The sequence below is a fragment of the Moschus berezovskii genome, chromosome 13 (genome assembly GCF_049115385.1).
Source record: "Moschus berezovskii isolate FMDL1 chromosome 13, NW_MosBer_1.0, whole genome shotgun sequence".
Lineage (NCBI taxonomy): Eukaryota > Metazoa > Chordata > Mammalia > Artiodactyla > Moschidae > Moschus > Moschus berezovskii.
In genome coordinates this window covers 76063991-76085449 of record NC_142472.1, presented here as the reverse complement: position 1 = coordinate 76085449, position 21459 = coordinate 76063991, and the positions used below count along the sequence as shown (strand labels likewise).

Genomic DNA, 21459 nt, shown 5'->3' with positions numbered 1-21459 from the left:
CCGGGTGGATACTAAAATGACTACAGTCTTGACTTTTTATAATGTAGTGTTGGAATCATACATATCACCAATTATAGTATAATTTGCCCAAATGAGAGAAATTAAAAGGCTCTCTAGGAATTCTCTGGTGGTCCAGTGGTTAGGACTCCATGCTTCCTTGCTGGGGGCCTGGGTTCGACCCCTGGTTGGGGAAATAAGATCCCTCAAACTGCATTGTGTGGCTTAAAAATATATTTTAAAAATAAAAAATAAAGGGCTCTATGACAGTACTGGGGAATTTTTAAGGACTCAGAGAAAGCTCTCAGAGGAAGTAATATCTAAGCTGAGGCCTGAAGAACAGATGGGTGTTAGCCAAATAGAATGAGAGCAACTGTACCAAGCGGGGTGACAGCAAGTGCAGAGGCCCAGAAAGGAAAGGGAGCACACAGAGTGGGAAGTACAGCCCACTAATTTTGTATTCTGCTTTTCTGTTTTCCCTAAATTAAGTCCCCCTCACCCATCCAATCACCAAGCTGTGTATCCCACAGAAATCTGGGTTTGCCCTGATAGAGGGTATCAGTAATTCTTTGGGGTGGCCAATCACAGAAATTGGTAGTTAACACCAGGAGTCAAGGAAGGACTTGCTTATTCCCTCTGGACTAAGCAGTGCTTGTTTCAAGATCAGAGTTTTGAAGCAGTAGAGACAGTGGTACACAGTTCAGTGTTCAGGTGCTTTGCCAACGGTGGCTACAGGTAGACCAGTTGTGCAGTACAGTTCTGTGATTTGTTCTTAGCTGTGTGATTCAGATTGACCCTGATTCTCTAGTCTTTCTATTCTGTGAACTGCACAATATTCTTCTGATAAAGTTTCTTTTATACTGAACACCAGAATCCATCTCTGTTTCTAAAGACCAGGAACCTAAACTGACAGTGTGGTGTTCAGAAGTGTGATGCTACGGAACAGATTCTGGTATGTATAACCAGGCAGATGAAAGAGGCAGGATGGGGACCCTAAAGACAGAACACACAAGGGGAAAGGGCGACCCTGGAACTGGGTCAAGTAACTGGATGAGACTTTGGCTGATCTCCAGCTCCAGGAAACATGAGGGAAATCATGTTTCCTGTCGGTGTGAGCATTTTCGGAAGTACATGGATGGGCTCTATCATTCCTCCCTTATTCCTTGCTGTGGAGCCCAATTTTGCTTGACCACCTATCTCCCCAACACAGTGACTAACTTATCCATGGTAATCCTGCATCCTTGGCCAGCCGTGGTTAGCCTTAGGAAGGAGTATATGACCAATCTGGCTCTGAAAAGATGGCTGCTCAGGGTGCTCTGGGAAAGGTTTCCTTACTGATAAACAGAAACACGGAAGAACTACTGTAGATACCTTGCATCCATGGCAGGAGCCATTCTGGAAGCAAAACCAAAATAACTGAGGATCGTAAAGCAGAAAGAGGGAAGCAAGCTGGTTGCTCAGGATCACTACTGTGCTCCTGAATTAGCCAACTTGGAAACCTCCTAACGAGTTTCATACTGTTGTAAGCATTTGAAAGCATCCCAAATCTACCTGATGGTATGATTTGGAGAGTAAAATTTGAAGATACTGCTACTGGGATCCAGAAGAGGTGAGACCAAGGGGAAAAAAAAGATGAGACCATGCAGGCCCTCAGCTCCATCTGAGGACTGTAAGGAACCACTGAATGGCTAAGTATGCTGCTGCTGCCAAGTCACTTCAGTCGTGTCCGACTCTGTGTGACCCCATAGACGGAAGCCCACCAGGCTCCCCCATCCCTGGGATTCTCCAGGCAAGAACACTGGAGTGGGTTGCCATTTCCCTCTCCTATGTGTGAAAGTGAAAAGTGAAAGTGAAGTCGCTCAGTCATGTCCGACCCTTAGTGACCCCACGGACTACGGCCTACCGGGCTCCTCCATCCATGGGATTTTCTAGGCAAGAGTACTGGAGTGGCTTGCCATTGCTAAGTATAATGAAATGCATATCTGTCTCTATCCATCTATTGACACGGTCACCTGTTACACTGGAGAAGAATGCATTGAAGGGGGAAGAAGTGAAGACAGGAGACACAGAGACGGAGAACAGTGACCTTCAGATGAAACGTGGGAGGACTCCGGCCTCTGAGAGAGTCTCTGCAGCAGCCCAACAGCAGCGCAAGAAACGACTGTAAAAGTAAGAAGAGGGCAGGAAAGAGTCGGCACAAAAGTGACAGAAACAGAGACTTGAAACAGTGAGTTTTAAAGGGTTAGCAAATATTGGAAAGGTCAAAACAGAGAATTTGGCAATATGGAAACTGATGGCTATTTAGTGACCTTTGCAACAGTAATTTCAGGGTAATAGGGCAAATGAACTACTACAGAGGGTTAAGAATGAATGGACTAAATGTCCATCAACATATGAAGGGATAAAGAAGATGTGGTACATACATACAGTGGAATATTAGCCATCAACAGAATGAAATAATGCTATTTGCAACAACATGGATGGACTGAAAGACTGCCATGGTAACCAAAGTCAGCCAAAAAGAGAAATACAGTACCTGATCATATCGCTTATGTGTTGAATCTAAAGTACGGTAAAAATCAACAACATCTACAGAACAAACACAGACTCACAGATAGAAAACAGACCAGTGGTTGCCAAGGGGAGGGGAGTAGGAGAGGGGAGGATTGGCAGTTTGGGATTAGCAGAGGCAAACTACCCATTACAGAATGGATCAACACCAGCCCATAATGTGTAGCATAGGGAAGTGTTTTCAATATTCTGTGACACAGTGCAATGGAAAAGAATATAAGTGTATATATGCACACATATATATACACACTTTGATCACCCATCTCCCCAGTACACATATATATACTAGGTTTGATGAAGAATGGAAAGTTGTAGTAAAACAGTGGCACGGAAGGGTATAAGCTAAGGGTAGTAAACAAGAAAACTAATGAGGCCTGCTCCTTCACATTTTTCTCTGCTTCCATCTTCAGAGATAAGAATGCTCCTTTCAAAACCATATTTCAGAAAAATACTAAGTGATATGAAGAAATGAATAAGTGGAAGTTACTACTAGGTATAGAGGTATTGGATTGAGATTTTCATTTTCTTACATTTTTGTTTCTGTGTTTTCTGAGTTTAACAATTAACTGATCTAATTTCTAATTAGAAAACTTGTTTTTTTAAGTGTGTCTAATATTATTGCTGGGAATATTTTATTTCCTAATTTTTGGAGCTTGGTAATCCATGGTGTCATGTCTGGAAACCGCCATTTGGCATTGTAGAAAGGAAAACTGAGAAGATAACATCCTGCGGGTCTTACCTGACTAATGGAAGCTACTATATAAACATTTAGTAACACTGTAATACTAGTAACATTTTCTACTGAGAAACACTTGCTTGAAAACAAAAAACACAGAATTTTTACATGATTTATTTAATAATAAACCAATTAAAGATACAAAAATGTTTAGAGGATTCCAAAATTTAAATGTTTGTTTAAATACAAATTCACTCTGTAATATGAAAACATATAACATTAGACCTCTAAACATAATGATTTTTTCATCTACAAAAATTACTTTTTGCTATACTAAAAAATTTGCAGGAAACAATTTTTCTTGTGAAATTAAATGTACATTATTTACAGATGAAAAAGTAATCTAAAAAGTAATCTAGAAACATGGATATATATAATGTATATTATCTTTGTATATAATTCCCCCTCCCCCACTCCCAATAAAAAAAAGATCCAAAATATAAAGCAATTACGGTTTTATAGCAACTGACTCCTCAGTCAGATTAGCCAAGGCTTGGTTGCTTTCTGGGCCCTTAAAGAGCCCTGACTCTTTCAGAATAGCAGTATATCATTTAGCACTCAGCAGCGTAAGTTTACTAGTGGATCACAGTGCACAGGGGCCTAAAGAGTTAATGAACAAACTATTCAGGAAGAATTCAGGTTCATAGCAGGTCTTACAGATAATAGAAAAATGAATTTTGTAGGGCCATTAATATTCTGTAATATTTTAGTTATATTTACATTAAGAGATAAGCTGATAATGTTTTAATTGATACTAACTTTGATAAATTGATAAAGCATAGGAGTCAGAATCATAAAATTTAGAACTAGATGGGAAATTGGAGAACTAGATGGGAACTAGATAGGAGTTGGAGTCTAATCCAATACACCATTCCTCTTAGGAGGCCCAGAAGATCAAGTGGCTTGCCCAAAGTTACACAGCTAGTCAGCAGAAGAACCACTCTTAGGCTGATGCTTTTCTATTACCCTGCTTCTGAAACAGGTTCAGCCCTATCATGGGCACATTTCAGTTTTTAAAGTTATATTTTACAGAGGCACAGCTCAACATACAGTGCAACAAACTAAAGTCGATCTAAGTGAAATCATAATTTTAATAAAGCATAAAATAGGTGTCTTGCATTTCAAAGTCAAGACTTAAACTTTGATACAAGTGGAATGAAAACAGCTCCTATATAAATTTTCTGATGTCTTACATTTAAGTATTGTATTTACAAAAGAATCAGAAAAGCTAATGCAATATAAAATTTAAAATGGTGCTTGTAAAATGCTTATGATATAACCACTGAAAAAAATCTCAAAAGAATGTCTTCATAGTATAAAACGCCTGTTCCTTCACAACTGAATTCTGAAACATTTGGAGAACAAACAAAAACATCTGGGTTTTCCCCCATCATCTAACAAAGTCAAAATTAACTGTTACTAATTTTTAACAAGTAACTGCAAAATGAGGAACGTTTGGAGGATTTATCTTAGAATCAATAGTTTGCATACAATCGAGAACGTTCAATTAAAAAACAACCATCTGTAATTCCTTTGGCATATTCCTCAGAAGGAGCTGGGTTCCAGTGGTTCGTTTTTTATAGCTACCTGAGAAGGAAATCCATTGGATACCACCATCACATAAGGCTGTAGCTGCTGCTCCGTTTCTTCAGTGCCTTCTTTCACATTTTCTTCAACCTCCTTTTTCACTTCTTCCTGTATGTGAGTTTTTGCTTCTTGAGCTTTGATAACTGAAGTGATGACAGTGCCAGGTGGGTGAGCAACCAGCTGTGAACTGTGCTGAGAAAAGGTCACCATGGGCGTGGCAGCACTGAAGGACGGAGAGGAGGCCACGCTGACCGTTCCGTTGCAGACGGTCGGGACACTGCTGGTGAGGACCTGCTGCACGTGGGCAGGACTCAGGACGATGGAGGGAGGGGAGCCTGGCTTCTGCGACTGGAGCACCACATTTTCTTTGAGGACTGTCATGGGCTGTGAGGATGGGATGGCTTGTAAGATGAATTTCTGAGATCCAGCGGCTGACGACGGATCTGCACTGGCTATCACTGTTGTGATTGGCACTGTCTGGAGTGTTACCGTGTGCAAATGCTGATTCCCAGGAGACACCACCACGGGAACTTGGGCTGGAGTCTGTATGGTCCTATATAGATTACAAAACAAAAGTGAGGAAATAAGCATATTCTACATTGTTGAAAACAACACTTGACAAGTCACTTGAACAAAACATGAGTTATTCATTTCAAATGCTCCTTCCCGATATTTCCAACACAACGAAAAACACTGTGCCAGACCCAGCATTAAACACTGCACATACAGAAATGGCCAACAAAAAATTCTCAGTCCATTAACTATAATGCCATCTGTGAAAAAAAAAGTCTGTATAAAGCACTATATTAACATAAATGGGGAAGCAATTTTTTGTTGAAGGAGGATATCAAAATGTTTCTTTCCCAAGGAAGTTATACATAAACTGCCTGACAGAAAATTAGGAATATATATATATATATATATATATATTTTTTTTTTTGCTGTACCATGCAGTTTGTGGGATCTTAGTAACCTGACCAGGGATCAGTTCCAGCCTCTGGCAAAATGCAGAGCCCTAACCACTGGACTGCCAGGTAATTTTCGAAAATTAGGAATTTTAAAATAAACATTGGATTCACTATCATTTTAATATTTGAGGGATAATGTCATCTATAAGTTCAACCAAACTACCAAACTTCACATGATTATAATTGTTTTCAACCTGTTTCAGCTCAGACAGTAAAGAGTCTGCCTGCAATGTGGGAGATCCGGGTTTGATCCCTGGGTCGGGAAGATCCCCGGAGAAGGAAATGGCAACCTACTGCAGTTTTCTTGCCTGGAAGATCCCATGGATGAAGGAGCGTGGCAGGCTACAGTCCATGGGGTCGCAAAGAGTCAGACACGACTGAGCGACTTCACTTTTCTATTATATAGAGAAAACACTCAATTAACTAAACAATACTTCAACCTTAAACGTATATGTGATAGAATTATTAGAAGAATTTTAATAATTCACGGCTCATATTATACAAAACAAGTCATGAATATAATTAACTCATGAGGGTTCTTTAGGATGGCAGAGAGAACAAAGGGTAAGGCCAAATCTTGGCAAAAATAAACAAAGGCTGTTTTAGAGGTGTGTTTTCTCAGCTCAAGTAATTTGCACAAATTTTAATCATAAAGATACAATTTTAACATAAAATCCAGTTTGTATAAGTTGTTAATTCTATTTATTGAAGCAAAGAGGTACATAAATGGTATTATAAGTCAATCTAATTTTTAAAAGTTCACAGCTGTGAAATTTATATTCATGGCTATTGTCAGTACATAACAAATGTTGTTGAACAAACTCAGCATCTGGATCTCAATTGTGTTTCCTCTGAATTCTATAAAGCTATTTTGCAAAAGGGAGAGGATTGCTACTTCAAATGGCTAAGAGCCGGATTAGTCCCCGTAAACGAAATGTTAATTATTGCCAGGAGACTAGCACAGGTAAATTTTAGCAAGTTATAGTTATGTGGCCTGTCTCAGGTGAAAAATGAAATTCTAGAGCAGAAACCAAATGGGTAAGGTGGAAGATGACTCAGTACAACTCAGGAGAAATTAAGAGGAAGCAGAGAGACAAGGGCTAGCTGGAGCCCACACCCACACATGCAGGATACTGTTTCTCAAGTTCAGTTTGTCACCACAGTCACCACTGTGAGAATCAGTCCATGGCAGGATGTCAGCAGCCCTTTTGAAGGACATTGCTAGAAGAGAATATGAGTCAGGTAATGAAGATTTACTAGGTTGGCAGGGGACGGCTAGGAGTAAAGAACAGGCATACTAATACTATTGGGCAGGCAGTGATCAGTTGGAAGGATATAGAATAACTTTGGGAACTAGGGCACTTTTCCAAAATACACTGTACGTCCCTTTTTTCCTGCCTGCCTAAAATCAAGATATGCTGGGTAGAATCTAAGCCTGCAAATGGTAGCTGACCTTACAGACTGATACCATTTTTTAAATAATAAAGATCCAAGAACTTCGCATGCCAAGAGCTCATGTATCTGTACATACAGATAAAATAGAATTTGGTACATATAAAGCATACCGAATGTATCTATAAATATGTATAGCCTGGCCACCCAATAAGTATTATTATCACAACTTTCCACATGAAAAAAATTAATGCAGAAAGAAGCTGAACAGCTCACATAAGGTGAGCAGTTAGATAAGAAAAGGGATCAGTCAACTACAGAGCCTATGTGCTTAACCATTACAACATATTGTCACTTAAGTCCTGAATAACTTCAAGTAAAGAGGGATACTTACTATTAGATTTTTAAACAGTAGGGAATTACAACTCTAATACACCCACACACCCCTTTCTTTTTCCCTCTCTCAGGTGTGGCATAAGCAATAATGTACTTGGAAAAGTTCCATGTTGCTAATGAGGGCTACCACGAGACATTCAATGCCTTTTATTGAAGTCAGAAAAGGATGGCCCTTTCCTGGGCATCTGACTGCCATCTGCCAGAAAATATATATACTGACTTAAAATACCTGCAATGTAAATATACTGGCTATTTGAACAAATTATAAAACAATAAATTTTCACTAATAAAAAATTCAGAGATTTAAAGGATTAAATATTATCCAGCCTTTTCCCAACCACAGGAATTAAAACAATTTTTTTCTTAGTTAATTATTAAACTGTTAGTTGTGTCTGGTTATAATTGTATTGCACAACAAAGGTTACATTACAGTTAACTACTTCTAAAAAGCCCAAGCTGTTTGTAACCAAACGGTACAATATTGGTTATTTTAAATTCTTCAAACATTCCGAAGCTAAGAAAGATACACAATATAATATTTGGCTTTTGCTGAATATCTACTCAGCTGTCAGGAAGTGTCATTTAATTGTTACAACCACTTGTCGAGTTAAATAACATCATCTTTATTTTATAGATGAGGAAACAGAATAGTTAGTTAATGTAATCCAATGTCATATATAATAATTGACAAGGGTTGTAGGGCAAGAATTTTATGCCAATTCTTCCTACTCCATTATATTGCTTTTAAGCTGAAACTGCAATACTTTGGCCACCTCATGCGACGAGTTGACTCACTGGAAAAGACTCTGATGCTGGGAAAGGTTGGGGGCGGAAAGAGAAGGGGACGACGGAGAATGAGATGGCTGGATGGCATCACCGACTCTGTGGACATGAGTTTGAGTGACCTCCGGGAGTTGGTGATGGACAGGGAGGCCTGGTGTGCTGTGATTCATGGGGTCGCGGAGAGTCGGACACGACTGAGTGACTGAACTGAACTGAACTGATACATTATTTATTGATATTTTTAGAGGCTAATTTATTTAAAAGACCCAGAGAAGGCAATGGCAACCGACTCCAGTACTCTTGCCTGGAAAGTCCCATGGGCGGCAGAGCCTGGTAAGCTGCAGTCCATGGGTCGCTAAGAGTCGGACATGATTGAGCGACTTCCCTTTCCCTTTTCACTTTCACGCATTGGAGAAGGAAATGGCAACCCACTCCAGTGTTCTTGCCTGGAGAATCCCAGGGATGGGGGAGCCTGGTGGGCTGCCGTCTATGGGGTCACACAGAGTCGGACACGACTGAAGCAACTTAGCAGCAGCAGCAAGACTAACTTAGTGCTTGGAAAAACAATGTAGAGAAACAAGTTATACTTGGTAGGTATATGGACTTCCAAGTTTACCAAGGGACAATTTTAGGAAAATTCTTTACTAGAGGTTTATTTTTGTGAAGCCAAAGTTAAGATTTGTAAACCTAAACACATATACCATAAATCAATTAAGAAAGGTTTAATCAGTTTCAACATAGGCACAGTTGGCCTTCCATACTCATGGCTCCACCTCCACTGATTACATCAACCTCCCCCAGAGACATCCAGGTGAGTCTGGATATCCCCAGGTGAAAATATCCAGCCTCACCTCCCCCAAAATTCCAGAAAGTTCCAAATCACAAAGCTTGAATGATCTGCCACATGCTGGCAACTACTTACACAGCATTTATACTGCATTAGGTATTATAAATAATCCAGAGATGATTTAAAGTATATGGAAGGATATAAGGAGGTTACATGTTAATATTAGCCATTTTACATAAGGGGCACCCTCAGATTTTGGAATCTGAAGGGAGTTCTGGAAATAATCCCCTGAGGATACTGAGGGATAATTCTATGTGCAATTGTATGAGATAAAAAGAAATGAGCAAAGCAAAAACTGGAGAAAAAATATGTTGCTGCTTCTTTGTAAAACAGTGATCATTCTTGTGATTGAGTGAATTAACTGAGAGTGTGTCAGATCATTAAGTTCACTGCTTTAAACTAAACTGCTTGCGTTAAAACACTATCTCCACCACCATCTCCACCTGTGACCAGGCTCCTTGGCCTCTTTGCATCGGTTTCCTCAATTGTAAAATAGGAATACTGAATATTACCTATACCTCACTGTGCAATAAGGATTCTCTAATATATGTAAAATATATGAAATATAGAGTGCTTTGAAAGTTATCAGTTCCTGTTACATTAATTTAATAATTAATCTAAATTTAAGTTGTTAAGTATTATACCTTCTCTCAACTACAGAAAAAAAAATATTTCAAAGGTCTTTGGTTTTTTTAAAAAACTAGTCAAGAATCTTTCTAGATTCTAGCCAAGATTCTTTCAAGAATCTAACCAAATTTCTGTAACTTTTCTTAGGAGTGATAATATGGTTACTTTGGATGTCTCTATTCTTAAAGAGTTGTACACTGAAATATTTAGGGGTGAAATGTCATGGTGATGTCAAGTGACTTGACAAATACCCAAACAAACAAAAAAGGGTACAAATAAATATTGAGAGAAAGCAAATAAGGCAAAAAAAACCAAATATCAATTGTAAATCCAGCTGGATGGCAAACAGGTGTTCAATGTACTATTTCAACCCTTCCGTATTTTGAAATTTCTACAGTTAAATGTTGGCATAATTACAGTGAAAATAAGTAGGACTTGAGGGAGGAAAATAAAATGCAACCAAATGAGAGGAGAATCGTTTTAAAATCAAATGATTAAGAATGTATGTGGCTATAACTGATTCACTTTGCTGTACAACAGAAACCAACACCACACTGTAAAGCAACTATACCCCAATTAGAAAAATGAATGTAGATACACAGATAGTCATATAAACACATGATAATTTCTACAAGAAGTTGTGTTTTGGAAATTCTCTGGTGGTCCAGTGGTTAGTTCTTGACACTTCCACTGCCATGGGCCTAGTTCAATCCCTGGTCAGGGAACTAAGATCCCTCCTGTGAGTCACAAGTCACAGTCAAAAAAAAAAAAGAATAAAAAATTGTGTTTTAAAGTTTGAAGAGTTAAATTTTGTATTTGTTCATTTTATAAGTAGTCCACTTAGAGAACTCATTATTCTAAAAGGAGATAAAGAATAGTCACATATACTACTTCCAAACAAATTCTATGAATATGAAGGAGTGTTCTGTGTCAGACTATGTTATGTGCTGGAAAAAGGATAGTGGATAGAAGGTAGCTTCTACAGATTTAAATGGATAGCAGGAGACAGGCATTAAAGTTACCTGAAAACCTGGATTATCTACCAGAACATGGTACAGGCAAGCAGTCAGCTTCAGCTGGAAGGAATTCTGAGCAGAGCAAGAGCTGGCAGTAGAAGCTATGGATACTGGACAACACTCTGTATGCAAAACAGACCTAACAAAAGCTGCAAGAAGGCAACACCACAAATGCTGACTCTTGACCCATTAAACAAAGGATGGCTCCAGTCAGAAACATCACATAATAAGAGGCATCGATAACACAGAGGTTGGAAAAGAAAAAAATAGGAGAAGGAGGAATCAAGCAGAGAGTCCACAGAGCTCTTTTTTACCTTCTGAGCCACAAGGGAAGCCCATGGAACTCTCAGAGAATGTAAAAATGAAGATTCTGAAAGGTATACCAAAGACAGCTTGAAAATCACAGGAAGGAAGTTTTTTAATTACAACCCTTTAATACCTGGCATTGAGTCTTATTCAGAAACTGACATTCACAGTAATAAAGTATCCAATATAATACCATAATTTATTATCTTTCAGAGCTACAGCTGTGTGTTTTTGTTACTGTCATTTTTCTTCTGGTTTGTTTTTATTCTCAAGGTCTAAAAAGGAACCTTTGGTGGTCAGAGATGCTAAAAACAAGAAACCAACTGAATCCATCCAGGAAGGGAGTCCCAGAGATCTGCATGTTTCTTACCAACACAGATAAACACAGTGACAACGAAGAGTGACAAAGAGCCTAGAAACCAATGGGAGGAGCCACATAATGCCAATTAGATATTCAGTCATCGGAAGTAACCAACAGAACTTAGAGAAAAATAAAATATTAAAAGGAAAACGTAGTTAAATAAGTACTTGTCTAATTAAGATAGGAACAATGTGACCTACGCTCCTCACACGTCAATAATTTAAGATAATTCAATTCTCTTAAACTTGTCAAAAGTTTAATGGTGCGTACAAGGAAGACTGAACGGTCTAATAGGTCTGTTTGATTCTAGGTAATGCTTACTTCAACTGAATAAAAATCCAGCATTTATACTCGAGAATATACAACTGTAAGACAGGAGTCAGCTAATGAAAATAATCAAAAGAATCATATTTATTGGATTTGGAAAGGCTCTTATAATTCATTTTCTGGAAATTCACAGCAGTAGCAACTAAAAAACAGAACCCTGAAAATGTCCACCTGATTTTCTGCCTTCCTCCTTTTTCCCCATTCTAAATTAGTCAAAACCAGTCACAAGTTTCTGCAAAAAAAAAAAAGTGTAAGTTTTTGTTAGACTTTGTTAAGATATGTCGCCTCTGGGGTTATGAGGCAGATTTGATTTGATTAAACCAAAAAACTATTCCTCCAACTTTGCCACTCTACAAACCTGAAAAAGAGGACCTTTGATTCCTGGCCTGCCAACCTGTTTGACTATTCTGGATACTATCTGAGAAGATGGTTATCTTCCCAAGGAATAATGTGAATTTCTTAGAACTCAATGCATCCGAAAGGGTCATTATACGTAAATTTATCTTAAATTTTCACAGCTTCTAACTTTGTCCTCAAAAAGATCTGAAACCATTCCCTGGACTTTTGTATGTGGATCTCTTCTTATATGGATCAATCAGTTATACAAAGCTATATAGGACTGATTCAAATTGGTAGAATCACATCAAGTGCTGTCAAAGTTTAAAAATAACAAATCACTGATAAAATCAGAGGACTGATGCCTTGCTGCTGAAACAATCTGTAGACCAAAAGTTCTAGCTTGAAATCTGTATCATTTTTATTTTCACTTCTGAATCCCGCCACATTTAACCAATAATGACTCTTGTCAGAACACGACATGATGATCTGCACCGGTCACTTTAGCTTTCTCACCTAATACTTGGAACGGAAGGATTTAATGTCTCCTCTGGCATGCTGCTGGCTGCTTCTGCTTCTGGAACAGCCTGTACCGGCTGCACCACATGAATAGTCCTGAAGAGCTGGGTAGGATACGGAGTCTGTGTGGACTGTACTGTCCTCAGAGCCTCGGACGGCTGCACAGGTTCCATGGGATCTTTGGGTTTCGCAGCTTTCGAATTCCCTGGTTTCAGAACTGTAGTGGCTCCTCCTTTTATTCCTGGACTTGAAGATGCTCTCGATCGACTTGCTGGGTTCCTACTCGAAGTGGCTGTTGATGACAGTGATGGATCTGAAGACTCTATGCTGCAACTTGGATCTTCATCATCTATATAAATAAGGTCTTTTGGCATATCCTTAAACTGATACACCAAGCGCTGACCTTCTACTTTTGCCAGAATACCCCTTTGGTAATAGTACCTATTTGAAACAGACAATTTTATCAATATTGTATTCGGTTAAACATAAACTAAAATAATATTCAACACAGTAAAACTTTTGTAATCATAAACAAGAGTTTAAAGTTGGAAACAAACAAGTGAGAAAAGAATTTCTAAATGAAGGGAATTTTTTCTTCCATAGCTTACTAAGGGTCGGACACGACTGAGCGACTTCACTTTCACTTTTCACTTTCACACATTGGAGAAGGAAATGGCAACCCACTCCAGTGTTCTTGCCTGGAGAATCCCAGGGACGGGGGAGCCTGGTGGGCTTCCGTCTAGGGGGTCACACAGAGTCGGACACGACTGAAGTGACTCAGCAGCAGCAGCAGCAGCTTACTATAATGTCCCTACCTGTTTCAAAGTCGATTCATTAATCTGAAACAATTTTCTATATAAAACTTAGTGATGTACAAATAGATGTGATTCAAGTCTTGTCAGTGATTCTAATTAAATCAAGAACCTAAAAACTGTGAGCTAAAAAATAAAATGCAAACTATAAGTAAATAGTTCTGGTTTTAAAAAGTTATCAAGTTATCAGATCTGGATGTTTCCATTAAGTTTTTTTCAAACATATCCAGATCTTGACGACTAAATGACATGATCAAAGAAAAACTAAAAGTGGGTTTAAGAGGCATCTCTGTTCAACATTTTCACAATGGTTAACATTATTCTTGAAGCATCAATTTATTCCAACATAATGTATCATACCTGAGGTTCATGCTTAAAAATGCACCCCCTTATTAAGTACCTGCATTACCAACATTTGTTATTTTGTGCTGAATTTAAGTTTAATGGCTCAAAACATATGAGCCTGTGATCAATGTACAATGCCTGATGATAGTTTAACATTTTCTGATCTCTTCATAAGTAAAATATCCATTATTTGCATGAAGAATTTGGGGGGAAGGAGAACATGTTCCCAGACTGAAATAATATTTCAATTTAAATACTCACATCTATAAGTAGTGTGGTTTTAGCACTTCAATAGTAAAATTCACCATTTCTAAAGAAAACCCTCTGACTTTTTAGCACTTACCTGCTTTCTAGTATTTAAGAAGCAATATTCTTCACACAATGAACTACAGAAATTTCACGTACCTGAGAGCTCTTCCCATGGTCTCATAATTCATGTCAGGCTTGTTTTTGTGCTTCCCCCACAACCTGGATACTGCTTTAGAATCTACCAATTTAAAAATGCCCTTTTCTCGCTGGGTCCATTTGATGTATTTAGGACAAGTAGCTTTGTCCTGAAGCAGTGCCAGTAAAAACTCCCAAAGATAAATTGTGTTTCCTGAAACAAAAGCGATTTCTTTTTAACTGAACCAAAATTTTATTTGAAAGAGCACAATAAAACACAACTAAAGGTCTTATTAAGTTCCATCTATAATTATATAAAACAAATTACATAGTTCAGTTAGTGCTGGTGATATAATGGTCATAATTTCTAGAGTCTAATATAGATATTTTTATTAGTTCCACATAAGTTATCTGAACAGAGCAATCCTGTCAATTAGATTTGTGATGACCTAGGGAGAAAGCATTGTAAGAGATTTTCTTTCAGCCTCTTTAAGAACCATTATTACATAGAAGAAAAGGAAAAAGAAACGTAAAAAACCTTGCAATAGTTGTTCTTTTTATATCAAGAGCCAGCAGATTAGCCTTAACAATTTTCTTCAAATTTGGAAAGCAGTTATGAAAATATTAAAACTCCAGGACAACATAATAAAGTGTCTATGAACTGAAAACGTAATGTGGCTGAATTCTTCCAAGAGACTCATTATTAAATGAAAGGATGGACTATTTTGACAGGGAAGTGAAAATCTCCTAATGGATTTCTTGTGCTACATTATTACCAGTGTTGCTACAGAAAGTGGTAACTGTGCATGTGGCAGGTGGCAGCAATAAGATCCATTTCAATAAAACCTGGTGGTTGCTACTTACAGTATGCAGATATTATCAGTGGTTTCTACTTACAGTATGCAGATATTTTAGAGCAATCTGAATGTTACTTGACCTATAACTATTATAAGGAAATTACAGTAGTAGTACTTACCCTTCCCATCTTTGTTTTTCTTCTTCACAGATATGTTTGGTGTAGTGGCTGGGGAATCTGGACGTGGTGGTTTAGTTTTTCTCCCTGAAATCACAATGGCTCTACATAAATATTTGCCCTCAAAAGTGAGAGAGAATGGATAATTTAGCTGTTTGCTGCTAAGTCACTTCAGTCGTGTCCGACTCTGTGTGACCCCATAGATGGCAGCCCAACAGGCTCCTCTCTCCATGGGATTTTCCAGGCAAGAGTACTGGAGTGGGTTGCCATTGCCTTCTCCAATTTAGCTGTTTATAAAAGCTTTTTTTGGTCATTTATCCTCAATTTCAAGTGCCAGGTATTTTATACATGGAACACATATTGGTTTCCTAAATACTACTTATTGAAAGGAAAATAACTTCAGTAAAAATTTAACAATAACATAGGTTAGATCACAGACACTTTTATGTAGAAAACAATACTTTGGCTCATTTGTAAAAATGAGATTAAGCTGAAACTTTAATTTTATCTTTCAGGTGACAATTCTTAAAATTTGGATGAACATTACTGATATTGATAAAACTTGGGCTCCAAAATTAAGCCATATATGTCTGTCTGCCTCTTGGTTGGTTCGCAAATACTGGAAACTACCCAAAACTTCTAGATATAAAAAATAAGGTAAAATTGAGGTTACATTTTTGTGAACCACATACTCAATTTTTATTTTCTTGTGTATTTTTAAACATCTTATTCTATATTTCTTTCAATTTACAGCAAACAAACTTTATGGTTATCCATCACCCAGCCCCAGACAAGTCAGAGTCAAAAGTGTATTTTGTTCAGCCTTAGTCTGGGTCAACCAACTATTCTAAAGCCGTGTTTTTTATCTCTTCGCCCCTTATCTAGAGCCACAGCCTGGCAGCAATGCTGCCTATGACTTAGGTTGGGGCAATGATGCTATCTGAACAGACCACCACCTGGCATGAGAGAGACAACGGAGACTGAGCATAAATGGAGACTTCAGTTAGTACTGCTAACCACGACGTTCTTGACTTTGACTCTCTCTGATCTAGATCACAAGGGCAAATGCTGAGGTAATTTACGGCAGTAACTTAAGAAAGAAGAATTCTTTAAGGCTAAAGTCACAAGGTTAGTAGCAACACAAGACAAGTTCAGTTGCTCAGTCGTGTCTGACGCTTTGCAACCCCACGGACTGCAGCATGCAAGGCCTCTCTGTCCATCACCAACTCCCGCAGCTTGCTCAAACTCATGTCCATCTAGTCGTTGATGCCATCCAACCATCTCATCCTCTGTCATCCGCTTCTCTTCCTGCCTTCAATCTTTCCCAGCATCAGGGTCTTATCCAATGAGTCAGTTCTTCACACCAGGTGGCCAAAGTATTGGAGTTTCAACTTCAGCATCAGTCCTTCCAATGAATATTCAGGGCTGATTTTCTTTAGGATGGATTGGTTGGGGACTCTCAAGAGTCTTCTCCAACACCACAGTTTAAAAGCATCAATTCTTTGGCACTTGGCTTTCTTTATGGTCCAACTCTCACATCCATACATGACTACTGGAAAAACCACAGCTTTGAATAGACAGACCTTTGTCGGCAAAGGAATGTCTCTGTTTTTTAATATGCTGTCTAGGTTGGTCATAACTTTTCTTCCAAGGAGCAAGTGTCTTTTAATTTCAAGGCTGCAGTCACCATCTGCAGTGATTTTGGAGCCCCAAAAATAAAGTCTCTCACTGTTTCCATTGTTTCCCCATCTATTTGCTATGAAGTGATGAGACCGGATGCCATCATCTTAGTTTTTTGAATGTTGAGTTTTAAGCCAGCTTTTTCACTCTCCTCTTTCACCTTCATCAAGAGGCTCCTTAGTTTCTCTCCACTTTGTGCCATAAGGGTGGTTTCATCCGCATATCTGAGGTTATTGATGTTTCTCCTGGCAATCTTGTTTCCAGTTTATGCTTCATCCAGCCCAGCATTTCGCATGATGTACTCTGCATATAAGTTAAATAAGCAGGGTGACAATATACAGCCTTGATGTACTCCTTTCCCAATCTGGAATCAGTCTATTAATAGCAACACATCCTAGGACAAACTGAATAGGAAAATACTTCTGAAGTTAAGGTGAGTAAGAGTCAAGGAAAGTGAAAAGTGAAAGTCGCTCAGTCGTGTCCGACTCTGTGATCCCATGGAATTCTCCAGGCCAGAATACTGGCATGGGTAACCTTTCCCTTCTCCAGGGGACCTTCCCAACCCAGGGATCAAACCCAGGTTTCCCACACTGCAGGTGGATTCTTTACCAGCTGAGCCACAAGGGAAGCCCAAGAGTACTGAAGTGGATAGCCTATCCCTTCTCCAGGGGATATTCCCAACCCAGGAATCAAACTGGGGTCTCCTGCATTGCAGGCGAATTCTTTACCAACTGAGCTATGAGGAGAAGAAAGTCAAAAGAGTCATTCTTCAGGCCTGTCCCCTCCTGAGACTACCAGATGTATACATGTGGAAAATAGGCAGCCTGGCGCCTCAAATTCCATCACTGCAGACATCTGCAGAGAACCTACAAAGATTTCTAGCTAACTGTGTTCATGACTGTGAGGATTAGAAGCCAGACTTCAGTTAGCTGCTATCCTTCTGTTTCATTTTCTCTAATTTTTTCTTTTTTTAAAAAATATTTATTTATTTGGCTGTGCTGGGTCAGTCGCAGCATGCGGATCTTTGATCTTCACTGCAAATGCAGGAACTTTAGTTGCCGCGTGTGGGATCTAGATTCCTGACCAGGGACAGAGTCTTGATCCTCTGCATCGGGAGCTCAGTCGTAGCCACTGGACCAGCAGGGAAGTCCCGACAGTACTGCTTTTATCCTGCTGTTTTCCGCCACTAGTGTCAGTCACGGCAGATACCATCAGTAGGCTGCCCAGCATCCATCCTCTGCACTGTCTTCCTCATGCTCACCGTGACGATGCACACAGCGTCACATGAACTATAGGTTAATTGGGTATATAAATTTTGTGAAGTTATTTCTCCTAATACTTTGAACATATCCAGCCCTTCCAGCCTTTCATGGGAGCTTGTAGCCAATTCAATAATCAGTCCTCATCAGGTAATGCAGTTTCTCCCTGACTGGTCCATTTCTTCCTCTTTTTTCCTCTTGTTTTGGCTGTGGGTTGCAGGGAGTCTTTGATGTTCCATATTTTTTTTAGCATAACCTATTTCAGCCTGCATCTATTTTACTTATGCTACTCAGGATTCACTACGCTGGGATTCACATCATTCTGGAAAATTTCTCAGTCATCATCTTTGAATATTGCTTCTTCCTCACTCTACACACTCTCCCTTCCTGGAGCTCTCATTAAACGTGCAGATCTTCTCAAGCAATCCTCACATCTCTAACTCTTTTATTATCTTTTACTCTACATCAGCTCTAGACTGAAGCTCACTGATTCTTTCTTCAGCAGTGACTAATTTGCTATTTAACCCATATATTATGTGTTCTATCTGGTTCCTTGTCATGTCAGTCTTTCACCATTAAGTAGGATATTAGTCTTTTACTTTCTAAAAACAGCTTTATTGAGGTGTGACTGACATACAATAAACCTGCTTATGTTTACAGTTTATAATCTGATAAGTTTTGACATATGTCTACACCTGTGAAACCATCACTCAAGATAATGAACATATTCTTCACGCCCTAAAGCGCGTTTGTAATCCTCACTTTCCCCACCCTTCCCAATCCACAGGTAACCGACCACCTGTTTTCCATCATTATAGATTAATTTACACTTTGTACAATTTCATATAAACAGAACCATACTCTTCTTTTATGGCAGGGGGGTGGGAATCTGGCTCTTTTCCCCTATATAATTATGTTGAGGTTCATCCATTTTTGTCTTATGTACATGTTTAATCCAGTCAGCAGCTGATGGATGTTTGGGTCATTTCCAGTTTGGGGTTGTTGCAAATAAAGCTGCTAAGAACATTCATTCAGGAGTAAGTTTTTCTCTTAAATGTATAGTTTCATTTCTTTTGGGTAAATACTGAGCAGTAAAATGGCTCGGTCATGTGTTAAGTATACATGAAGTTTTTTAAGGAACTGCCATACTGTTTTCTAAAAACTATCTTCCCCATGCAGGAAGGTGAGTAATCACACCTCACTGGTTTCCTGTTTTCCGGGGATCACTGGCTTTTGTTGACTGATGTCCACTTTCTTTAGAACCACTGATTCAGATATTTTGTTTGTGGTTTCAGTTGTTTCAAACAGGAGGGTAAATCTGGGTTCTGTTTTTATTTTTTCCAGTTTTATTGATACATAACTGACATACTGTATAAGTTTAAGGTATATAACACGATGTGATATACGACATCCTCTCCACCCCACCCCTCTCCATGATGAGACCCAACAAATGATTCAGAGGTGAGATAGATTTGCAGCATATTTCAAAATGCCAGCCTCAAAAAGCAGCTCAAGAATGCATCCCAGCTCTCAGCCTCCTAGGAAGGGATTTAAAAGCACCACAGAAGAGGAAAAAGTGGGTGAAGAGAGTTTCTTCACATCATTTAAAAGCAGTTCAATGTCCCAATCCCCCTCCTACCAAATAAATGACTCTTGATTTTTTCTAGCCATCTTATGGTGTGAAGAGATATCTTAACTGTGGTTTTGATTTATACTGCCCTGATGACTAGTGATATTTAGCATCTTTGCTTGTACATGTTGGCTGTTTGTATGTCTTCTTCAGAAAAAAGTCTATTCAGGTCCTCTGCCCATTCTTTAATTGGATTTCTTTTTTTTTTTTTTTTTGATATTATATGAGTTGCTTATATATTTTGGATATTAATATATCATGTATCCAGTATATGATTTACAAATATTTTCTCCCATTCTGCAGGTTGCATTTCCATGTTGCTGACTGTTTCTTTTGCTGTGCAGAGACTCTGAGTTTATTGTAGTCCCACTTATTAATTTTAGCCTTTGTAAAGCTTGTGCTTTTGGTGTCATATCCAAAAAATGGTTGCTACATCAGGTGCTATTACTCTATCTTGACTAGAAGAGGACGTTTCACCTGGTATTTTTTAATAGTCTCATTCTTTGACCATATTTTCTATTCTTTTGCATTAATAATTACAATAATATTCATTGGAAGTTTCTATTTGATAATTCTATTATCTGAGGTTCATTGTGAACTAACCTTAGGTTGTTTTTTTTTTTTTAATTCTGGTTTATTGTTGGACAACAGTGTTTCACACACACATCAAGCAGGTCAAAAAAATAATAATAATAATAAACCACAACTTCATAGTCAAGGGAAAAAAAGAAAACTTTTATCACTGACCTTTTTAACCATCTCATAAAAACCAGCTACTTATAGTACAGCTATGTACATGCACAAATAGGGTTACTGGCATTCTCAAAATAAGACTGATTTTCTGTTGTAGCCTTTGCTTTTTTTTTTTAACCACATTTTCTTTCTCCTTTGAGATTATAATGAACATGGTCACACCACAAGGAAAGTCAGAAGTAAGAGAGAGAATGCTGGGAAGACTGGTTTGCTTATCCAAGATCATTATTAAAAATGGCTGACCGCTAAGAATATGTACAAATATATAAAATACAAATTTTCCTTTTAAAAGTACTTTAAGAAAAAAATCAGGGCCTTGAAAGTTTCGGCTCTTTTTCCCTCTCCTGTCGCAAATTCACGTTATGCGGCTCTGGCTGGACAGTGGAGAGACTGCGGGGTGCAGGCGGCGGGCAGGCCGGACTCCACCTGGCAGTTTAGGTTCTGAGATGCCAAGAGGAGGGTGAATGGGCTACAGCAGCCTTTTCGGTAAGCTTCACTTCTCCTTTTTGGCTGTCTAGTCATCCTCATCCATCTTCCGCTTCTTCGTGTCACTGTCACCATCCCCATCACCTTCAGCTGCGGCTCTGCCCACGGCTGCCTTGGACTCCTCATCTTCATGGCCACCCTATTCCTCACCATCTCCTCCCTCCTCCCCTTCCTCCTCCTCCTCCTCTGCTTCACCCACTTCACTGTCAGCCTCCTGTTCCCCATTTCTCTCATTCTCAGCATTCCCATTAGCGGGTCCTCGCTCCCATTCTCCGCCTCCCCCACACCTTCTTTCTTTAAGTCCTTGGCAGTGACCTTGGAACTGGTGTCCACGGCTGCATTTGGCACGATCGGGCCAGGGACCTTAT

The 21459-nt window shown here is 38.9% G+C and overlaps 1 protein-coding gene across 3 annotated transcripts in view; it reads right to left on the bottom strand.

Annotated features, from left to right (window-relative positions):
* Positions 1-3412: 3412 nt before the first annotated feature.
* The window catches only part of ELF1 (E74 like ETS transcription factor 1), a 117802-nt gene continuing 99755 nt past the window's right edge, over positions 3413-21459 (bottom strand). For all 3 annotated transcript variants that reach the window (XM_088842789.1, XM_055426016.2, XM_055426017.2), the window contains exons 6-9: positions 15287-15370; positions 14332-14524; positions 12767-13210; positions 3413-5444 (exon numbers count right to left, since the gene is read on the bottom strand). In XM_088842789.1, coding sequence (XP_088698915.1) covers positions 4850-5444; positions 12767-13210; positions 14332-14524; positions 15287-15370 — 1316 coding nt within the window. In that variant the 3' untranslated portion in view covers positions 3413-4849. The remainder of the gene's footprint in view (positions 5445-12766; positions 13211-14331; positions 14525-15286; positions 15371-21459) is intronic.